Source organism: Durotheca rogersii (genome assembly GCF_024521655.1).
Source record: "Durotheca rogersii strain YMJ 92031201 chromosome Unknown GGS23scaffold_39, whole genome shotgun sequence".
Taxonomy (NCBI): Eukaryota; Fungi; Ascomycota; class Sordariomycetes; order Xylariales; family Xylariaceae; genus Durotheca; species Durotheca rogersii.
The window spans coordinates 180,761-190,622 of record NW_026251270.1 but is presented as its reverse complement, the minus strand read 5'-3'; the positions used below and the strand labels follow the sequence as shown (position 1 = coordinate 190,622).

The following is a 9,862-nucleotide window of genomic DNA, read 5'->3' as shown; positions in this document are numbered from 1 at the left end:
TATAGGAGATGAGCTAAATATCGAAGACTACCAAGTAGCCCTGTTAGGAATCGAACCTATCCTCCCTTCAGTAACCCACTGATCTATAGGTACCCATGTGCCTGCCTCTTATAAGCGGGAATACCTTAGGTATCAACTAGAGAAGGTGGGCAGGTGCCATCCTTAGGCGGTAGAATGTGCGCAATGGGCGAGTCCTACCTTCCTCCTACCTACCCCAGGTTACATATCTAGTTTAGGAAGGGGGTCGTCCTGGGCGTGATTGCTCAGCTTCAACTTCTGTGTTGCTGCCCTCTTTTCTAACCGGTAACTGGAAAGGCTCCAGGGCTTTTTCTCTGACACATCTGGCACCACGTCGCCGAACATTCCCTTCCCCGTCCGCTCTCCTTTCCGTCTTCTCGCCTCCGACCTTGGCGTCCAGCATTCCCGTCTGGCCTGTTCATCTACTTTTGCCTCTACCCTGCGTAGGAAACTACCAGGTATGTTTTTGCACAATCCGATTCTGGGCCTGGTCGCCTCTTGGAATTCTTTCCTCTCCCACAAACAATAGCCTCTTTGGTCCTTCAAGTTAGCAACAAGTTCGTCCCCTGTCAAGAGCTTCCGAGGTCTATGGCTGTCACTATCCTGAGGGGACTCATTGACCCTAAGTCGCAGAGGCCACCACGAACCCTTCCGTTTCCTAGATTACTATTACGCCGATACCCGCTCTCTCTCTAAATTCAACAATACCAGCTGAGCTGTTCACGTTCTTCATCTCAAGTCACAATTAGAGACCGACCCAACCGCCAGGATCGCATATACTCGTTTGTAACATATGCGCACGCATTCCCTCCCATCAGTGAGTTCGCCTATTAACTTGCTCTATCCCCTTCTATTCCGTGCTGCTCTTCCACAGTTTTGGTTGCTGACATGCTGCTTCAACTTCTCTACAAGTTTCTAGTTTTCAACCCCTAGATCCACGGCCGCACCCGATCTCGTCTCAAGTGCTCTGTTCTTGGGGCAAAGAGGCACAGCTGATGTCACACTAGCAAGTCGTCTGGTTGTTCCTCCTCCCTGCTTTTCTAGGCCTTTGGAAACCTTGGCTATAGCTACCTCCTAAGGTAGAGCCAAGGGAGGGTTGAATTAGAGATCCGTTCGACAATAGCTGGAATCCATAAGCACACCCACAATGGATCATCCGCAGGGTTCCTTTAGCCATGAATATCTTAGTGAAGCTAAGCACGCTTGTAAGGCTCCCGCCCTCAACGATCTAATGCTATTATACCTGCATTAGCTGCTAACGCAATAGACAGCGAAATACTTCCACTTCGACACTAGTAAGCAATTGTCACGGCCTTTTCAAACCGAACATCTACCAAGTCTTATCTGTGTTTCTCTCCAGAATCTATTCCTCGGAACAGCAATGTGCCGTTTCGACAGTACCTCGTGGCCTACGCCAAAAGGGAGATCAACAGTCAACTTCGAAACGGCGTCATGCTCACTGATCTTTGGAGAGATGCTCATGACTCAGTGGCCGGAGAAGACTCAGCAGACCCACAAGAGCAATACAAGATAATAGCAAGGAAACTTACAGCTCGTGAGTTGGAATATTTCGATTCAAACGTGACTCTGCGTCACAGCGTGTGCTGATAGGCGACGACAAGGTATGATTGCTAGCAATCTCTTCGAAACGCAAAATAAGATGCCGTCTATCCCATTTAAGATCCCCGATACCGACCCGGGAGTAACGAACCTCGGCAGCGGTCCGGCCTCGACGACTAGCACATCGCCTTTATCTAAGCTCAACCCGGAGGCAAAAACGTTTGCTCCAACGACGCACACTGGAAAGACTGGTGATGGCTCCGGCGCTACCAAGGCCACTTCACCGTACATGAAAAGCTTCCAAGAGCGTTGTAAGAGGCGGGGACTTCGCATCTCATCGACAGATAATTAGGAGACAGACGTATTGGAACCGTCTTGAAGATGGATATCTGGCCTAAGGGATGGATCCCCATAAATAACAGCTTGTATGTCTAAGGTAGAGATGTGGGATACGTTATTATTTTAATACGCCTCGGTGACAGAAGAGACATGCTGCTGGTAGATACCGGGCTAATAAGGTCGCAGAATCGTAGGAGGTGTTTATCAACCTACATTTAGACATCCCAGTCCCCCCGCGCGGAAAAGAAACAGGTAGGTAATCATAAGCAATATCCCGGGATGGGATTGCAATATTCCTATTGTGCCTACCTGTAAAGGAGCTCAAGTAGACCTAATCGGATGAGCAACCTCTGGGGCATGCTAACTCCATATATGTATGCGTAGGTGTCTATGGACGTTGGGTGCTCCTCACTCGGGGGCAGGCTCCTAATGAGCGAGATGTGCTGAACGTCTTACATAGTAAGAAATACGATGGAATAGCATCAGCATATGGTCCAATAGGATGCATTTTCGTACAGTTTCAAAGGGATAGCAAAGACAAGCCCCGAGGGCACGTTACCCTCATATCCACCTAACGCATAAGAATAATATTGGATGTATATATGGGTACACAGGTACCTGCCTTAGGTGCCTGTAGTGAGCAGTAGCCGTGTCTGCACGTAAGAGCTATTACTGCGTAGTTGAGGCATGTAAAAGACTGCTCATAGGAATCGACAAGAATTGGGTTATGTTATATGTATTAGGTTGACTAGACAGGGATGATATGATATCAGACAGGCCAAGGATCCCTGGGATCCCATTAACTACACGAGGTACCTATTACTTGCTCATTACCCAGGTACTGATGAGGTTATCATAGGTAACCTGCCAGGAGATTATGTATCACTTAATGTATTGTGAGATGATCATATGTACCCGATCCTAGAGCCTTGAAGCGGGCATCCTAGAACGGCCTTAACTCCAAAGAGGCACATATCCCATGCGCTTACGTCCTAAGTCGCGACTCGGGATGGCCCCATCATCCGATGCCTACATGCCTACATGCTTACGTACCTACGTACATGGGCTTACGTGACTGCTACCGGAGCTCCGGGTCTAGAAGCGGGGATCCAAGACAGAGCGGGATGGATGGGTCCAATGGCCGAACAGTTCGATAACTTCTACCAACCTACATATGTAGGTACATTCGGTATCTCTCCTCTCACCTGGTGGTGACAACGAGTGCGTAAGGTCGGAGGTACTCAGGAGGTATCCAGATACCTACCTAGGTACCTAATTAAATGTAGGCAAATTATAAGATGAGGTAGATACATAGAAGCACTTTAATCTACCTTATACGCACGTAGGGGCATTCGTAGGTACCGTACCAATGATTAACTGATCAACGATGGGGTCACCTAACACAAACTCGTACCCACCTGTTACCAATTTCCAACTCCTCATGGTCATAGAATCCGACCCATCACCACTACAGATAAGACCAGCACCATTACGTCAGGTCTTTACCTACTGTCCACGCAGGTACTTACGTATAGGAGGTAAGCACATGCATATTTTGAACAGGTTAGGTACCTCCTCTTATCAACCATCAGGCGCCGCTAAGGCTTCCCTTCAGCAGGTACAGGCACCTAGTAGGGTATCCCTTGCCTAAGGTCCCTTACCTCCGTAGCTCTAGGACCCGGAGGTAGGTACCTACCAAAGTACCTACCTAATGTACATGTCGACATATAGAGCCGACGGACAGCCACCCATCTCTCTTCGAGGTACCTGACCTCGGTACCTCCTACACCCAGCCTGTAGGTACCTACCTAGGTAGGTACACGCTATGGCCGCTTCCCATCTCCTCCTTGGTTTGGGTGAAACCTCCACTCGTTGGATCTAGGTAGGTAGGCACGCACATATAACCTGGTGCCCCCTATAACGTGCGTAGGCACATTACCTACCTCTCGGCAGGCATCCAACATCCCTACCCCAGGCAGATCTTTTTTCTCTGGGACCTCTCAAAGCAACCCCGTTTAGGGCACTAACCCGACGACGGTTTCTGTACTCCAATATCCATTCCGCATTCTAGTTTGTGCCTAGAAGTTGCCTACGAGGCCCAGATTGCGCTCTCCTGTCCTCTCTCGTCCCGCGTCTTCGCTTCGACGGTGGAAGGAATGCAGCGCCTATCTGACATGTATGCCCAGTGGCTGCGAGAGTTGCCTCATCCTCTGCGGCAGACCTCACCTACCTATACGCAGTGCTACCTGCTGCAATGATACGGAGCTGAGCGAAGGGCAGCATCCCCCCTGGCCTCCCTGGGCCGCTTATTAGTCTAGTCTAGTATCGTGTCGCCCGAAATCTGGGACGAGTCCCACAGCCGCAACAACGAGCCCGAATGCGACACGAAGAGTCCCGATCGTTGTTGAAAGGTAGCCTTGATACTTGGCGGACTGGGCCCCGACGTTAGGCGACGCCTTTCCTCTCGTGCGGCTGTCCGAGAGGAGTGAGCCGTGATTCGCAGCAGACCGGCGACAGGTAGGGATAGCTTGGCCGACATGCGCATGTGTATACCTGCTCGCCCCTTGTCTGACGCAGCTGGTCGAGGGCCTGGTAGCCAAGGGAATGTCAAAATAGATGCATGTGGGTGAAGAGCCAATCGAGCGACGAGCTGCTCATACTTACGAGCCAAGCTCCAACACGCCGACGCTGTACTTATAACTCCTATCATCCCCGCCGCGTTACCTTGCGATAAGTGCCGTCGAACTACTCCGGCCATCATGCCGATCTGGGAGAGGTTCGAGTCCACACGCGATAGCTCGAGACTACATCCCTCCCTCCCGTGCTTGTTTATTTCTATCGGTCACGGCAATTCATAACTTGTAGCTGACCCTCGCCCATGCATTCGGCGCCCTTCCCGTGCGATTCGACGTTTGCGACCGTCCCCCCTTTCCTATCGAACGGGCTTGCAGAAGCCGAAACCAATTTCAGGTTGCCAGGGAAAAAAAGCAATTCGCTGATGTGGCGAGTCGGTCACTGGATTCGCAGAGACGGGTAGATATTAATCTCGCCTGGCTGCCCTCTTCTGAGACTCCGTATGCTAGACTATCGATTTCCTCTCGCCTAGTCTGTGATAGACATCAGTGTTTCGGACGGTCTCCTCCTCTCGGCCAAATATCATTGCGCCTATCCACGTTGTGTTTACCACAGCTTGGAATTTGAATTCTCGGTCGCGCCGCGATATATCACAGGACTACGTCGGGCAGCCCCTCTATCATCACACTCAACCTTCCGTCTTAGACAAGTCCCACGACCTTCACCAGACCGCGATACGCACCGATCTATCCCCGGCATACCGACCGCTTCGTCAAACACGTACTGTTGACCTCCCGGGGCCCGAGCAGGTCATGCATCGTGGAGTGGGTGGTGCCATCGTCGCGAACTAGGTAGGTCGATATAACGATATCGTCGCACACGTATCAACCATGTCTGGACGCAGCGCATATGTGAGAAAAAAGATTACGGAGCCGAAGTCCGGCGTCAAGTCTTCCGGCAACCCGCGGGTTCATGAGCATGATGACCTCTCCTCCATCAGCGATGCCGGACCTCCAGGCACCGGCTACGGCACGACAACTGCACGGTTTCTACGGTTCTCGGAGTCGATACGAGAAGATGAGATAGCACGATACCGCACGCAAGCTACCACCCTCAGCGATCAGAGTAGCGAAGGACACAGTGCTGGGAGTGAGGCAGGAAGGCGAGAAGGTGGTGGCAATCCGCAGCACAGAGGGCCAATGCCCGATTTTGCGTACGCTAGAGCGAGGAAGCCTGTGCTGCGGACCGAGGATGTATCGGGCATCGAGCGATCCGGCTTCCGGAGCGCCGTGGACAAGAAGAGCGACGAATTCCGCAAAGGTCTGACCAAGGCCTTCACTTTCGGGGCCAAGAAGAAGAAAGCTGCCGACACGCCTTTCCGACCCGGATCCTCCACCACGTCTAGAAACCAGAACGATGGCGATTTCTTCGACACAAGCGAGGCACCCGTCATACCTTTGCAGAGCCCACAACACCGGGTGTGGGATCCCGAATACCAGCAGATGATCTCGCCACCGCCGGCTATGAAGCTACCGCCGATCCCCCCGCCGTCGTCGGCGCCGCCCTTCAAGCGTTGGGTCGGCGCCGGGAAGCCCGCTCAGCGATGGAACAAGCTCCGAAAGGACCCGGAGCTATGGGACCTCAATGGTGACGTTTTGGTCTTCTTTGGGCGCAAGGGACAGCTTCCGCGGCCGAATCCGTCACTCCGTGTGTCGTCTCGAATCATAGAAGCGACCGAGTCGCGCTTCCTCATCACCCTCCTTCGTGAAGGGGCTACGGACGACGAATACGCGCCGCAAGTGCCCGTGCCCCTCTCACCCATAGGTGCGCCGCCGACGCTGCTACGGCCGCATGGCTCGTATTCGCAGGCTGGATACCGAAATGGCCAGCCGACCCCCCCAATCTCGGAAGACGCTAGCTTGACAGACACAGATGGCCAGATTTCATACGAGATGTACTTCCCGACGCCGCCGAACTTGAGCAAGCTCGAGGCACACCGACACGCGATCACGACGCGCAACGTCTTTGCACTTCTCTACCATGCTTCTCTAGTCGGTCTATCACTCTTTCAGGCGCTGTCAGACCTTCTCGCACGCCTTACGGCGTACATGCCTCCAGAGACCGACAACGTCGGCAACATAATAAAGTATCTGACGGTCCGCGGCATCGACGACGCCCGGAACGACCCGGAAATTGCGGTATCTCTACTGGCATGGTCGGAGTCCTCGGAAGTGCGGTGGGAGGGAGGATGGTGTGAGGCGTTCGCGCACTGCGGCGGGATGTATTCGCGACTGGAGATCTGCGCAGACTTCAAGAACGTGACCCCGATCACACGGGCCCTGCTCGAACGCACTTGCCTCGAGGTACAGCTTCGCGTGCAGGCCGCGGAAGGGCGACTTGCGGAATTCTCTTTCGAAGACATCTGGCCGACGACGGGTCCGGCTGCACACGGGGCCGCTCGGAACGCAGCTGACCGCCTGCAGCAGTTCCTCGTCGGCCATTTTGCCAAGAAGTATGGCGACTGGCCACCTCCTGATTCGGGGGCGAGGACAGCAGACGGCGAAGAGATGTGGCTGACGAGGACGATGGCAAGGCAGATGGAGAAGGATTTCGGCTCTCTGTACGACTACCTCGTCAATCGAGATATCGTGTGGGACGAGTCCGAGACCCGGAGCAGCCGAAAATGGATGATGGTATCCGAGAATGGCGACAAGTCCTTCGACCCAGATACCCCTGACCTTCCCCTTACAGACATGCTCATCGAGTTCGACAACCGGATGAGATTCCCCCACATCCCCCACCCCTATCCTCTCGTCCCCGAGTCGATACCGCCAATCATGTCGCCTCCGTCTAGTTCGGCGCGCGAGCGGTCCAAAAAGGACAAGAGTAATGTAAATAACACGAAGCAGGGAGGCGACGACCGCATTGTTGAGCGTAGAGCCCAGCTAGCCTACACCGAAGCGACAAACATATACATTCTAGGATCCGACTTCTTGCAGACGGACCTGATCGAAGGCTTCGTGAAATTTGAGAAGGCAGACCACATCGGCACCGTCGACCCGTTCGTGGCTCGTCGCGGCCGGTGGGTGCTCATTTACGGTATCCTGCAGACGATCGCGAGCGTGGCGGTCGACTCGCCCGACATCCACTACCGGGAGAATGTGTCTTACCACCTATCGCCACGCTTCAAAGGCGCGAAGGCGCCTCCGTGGAAGGGGGCCTCCAGGCCCGCTGCCGAGGCCGGCCATGAGCTTTCACATTGCTGGGCTGCGCCACGCACTTGGCACAGCGGTAGCGATGGCGCCGACTCGGACACGTCGGCTAACTCGGTCGTCGGCGGTTCCGACCCCGTGTTGCGCATGATGATGCGCGCGAAGGCTCGCCAATTCCCGCGACCGCCCCAGACGGTCGCGAGCCGGTCAAGCAGTGGCGGGTGGGGGAGCACGTCGCGAAGCGGCCGTCCCAGCACCTCGGCTGGTACACCCGGGCCCGCCACGCCGACGATGGCCACGACATGGGGGGGTTCCTCCACTATGAGCGTCGGGGCGGCCTCGGACAACACCAACTATAGCTCGTGGCCCATGTCGGCGACGGAGGTAGCAGCGGGTCACCAGGCCTCGCAGGGACGGGGAAGCGGGAGTAGTGGCAATAACAAGGCTGAACGCGCAGGACGTGCCACCGCCACTCTCGGTTCTGCCGCGAGCCCGCGACGGATCGAGGACCCTAAGTGGCTGCCGCCGCCGCTAAGCATACATCGGATGAACCCGCCCGCGCCACTGGACCTCCATCTGGAGACCACACGGACGGGCGAGTTCCTCGACGTCACCTTCAGTCCCAACAGCCCGAGCGGAAGTGGTGGCGGCATCGGTCCTGCCCTGAGTCCCGGTAGCTCAGACGGTCCGGGCCCCGTCATTCGAGACTTCGACGAGCTCGAGTGCGTGGACGAGGAATACAGTTAGGCGAAATGAATATAGACGTGCTTCAGGAACATGCCCTGCGGCTTTTAGCTCCATATATTAAGATCGAATTCTCGTATATTAATAACTCGACACGGCCAACAAATGATCTGTCTCCCTCTTCGGATTCTGTCCAAGCACACATACAATTCTCGTGCCGATGTCACCATCCCGGTGAGGCTCCCAGTGCTGTCCTGCCCATTCTAGCCTTTTTGGAGGCGAGAGTCTAGTACCCCCTAAGTAACGATGGCGAGAAATATGATCCGCACTGGTGGTTACAAATTTATGGTCAGTTCTGAACCAACCCCCAAACATCCTAGGCCTAACCATCAGGCAGCGGTCTTGTTTTTACCAATTTCGGATATATAGCTAATTTTCTTCGCGATAAATTTTAGGGTGGCTCCCAGTTCACGGTAATGGCGCTCCGACAGGTATTCGCGAGGACTCTCGACTGAAGCTTATCCTCTTCAGCGTTATGTCGCCTCAGTATAAGAGGGTCGGGATTGCTTATATGCAAGTAGGAAAGCCGTACATACTCAAAGACCACCGGGTGCGGATAGGAGAGCGTAAATATCGCACATTTTGTCGCCGGATATATTTTCTTTGGGCAGGGGGTTGTGATGAAGAGTTGATGGTTATATAGCACCGAGGGACGTAGCACGATACTATCGCTCAACGCAAGGCCCTATTATGTGTAACTCAACGGAATACTACATCCCAAGGTGCTCTCCTTATCTGTTAGCATGAGATATCCCCAGTTCCAGGAGTTAAGCTGTGACTCCGAGTAGCAATGGAGGAGAGAAGGAAACATAAAACTTCATCCCCCGTATCTCCGCTGTCATACGGACGACCACCGTCTGCAACCATACACCAAATATGGTATCGCGCCTCGCTGTTCTTACGCTACTTCGCGGTACACCGTCCGCAACGATCGATTTTCTGTTTCGAAGTTGTCGATATGCCTAGGGTTGACATGCCAGTCGTGAGCCAATCGATTGTGAACAGGCCCGCTGTTGGTTAAAACACTGTTGATGCATCTATCGTTTGGCGCGTGTCCGTCGACTCGTTTTTCGGTATTTCGAGGAATGCATACGGGCGTCTCTGCAGAGCTCGTATACTATGCTGGCCTGTGGCTTGTCGCGGGAGTCGCAGAGTGTCGATGCGCCGCCGTCATCAGTAAGCGCGAGATTACGCCGGTTTGCGAACATAGGTAGGTAAATCGTCGCCGCAAGTGACCAGCGCGATTAAGGGAAAATACCTAGAACTTATCGTGCTGGTTGAATCGTTTAAATCACCCCGGCAAGGAGTCGATGCGGGTTAATACTCAAAAACAGGGAATCTAGGCGTGGTAGAAACAGGCGAGAACGGCGATGAAACCAAACAGGCACGTACGAAGAGAGAGCAGAGAATTTTAT

The 9,862-nt window shown here is 53.8% G+C and overlaps 2 protein-coding genes across 2 annotated transcripts; both read left to right on the top strand.

Moving 5' to 3' along the window:
• Positions 1–1,065: 1,065 nt before the first annotated feature.
• GGS23DRAFT_587882 (uncharacterized protein) lies at positions 1,066–2,027 on the top strand (the record flags this gene model as incomplete). Its single annotated transcript, XM_051517516.1, has 4 exons — positions 1,066–1,223; positions 1,290–1,313; positions 1,379–1,573; positions 1,641–2,027. Coding segments are annotated over exons 1-4 (563 nt in total), but the record flags the coding sequence as incomplete, so codon positions are not given.
• A 3,354-nt stretch (positions 2,028–5,381) lies between these two features.
• GGS23DRAFT_600884 (uncharacterized protein) lies at positions 5,382–8,450 on the top strand (the record flags this gene model as incomplete). The annotated part of the gene is made up of 1 exon (XM_051519135.1): positions 5,382–8,450. One exon carries the CDS (start codon positions 5,382–5,384, stop codon positions 8,448–8,450), a length of 3,069 nt encoding a protein of 1,022 aa, XP_051367699.1.
• Between the last annotated feature and the right edge of the window lie 1,412 nt (positions 8,451–9,862).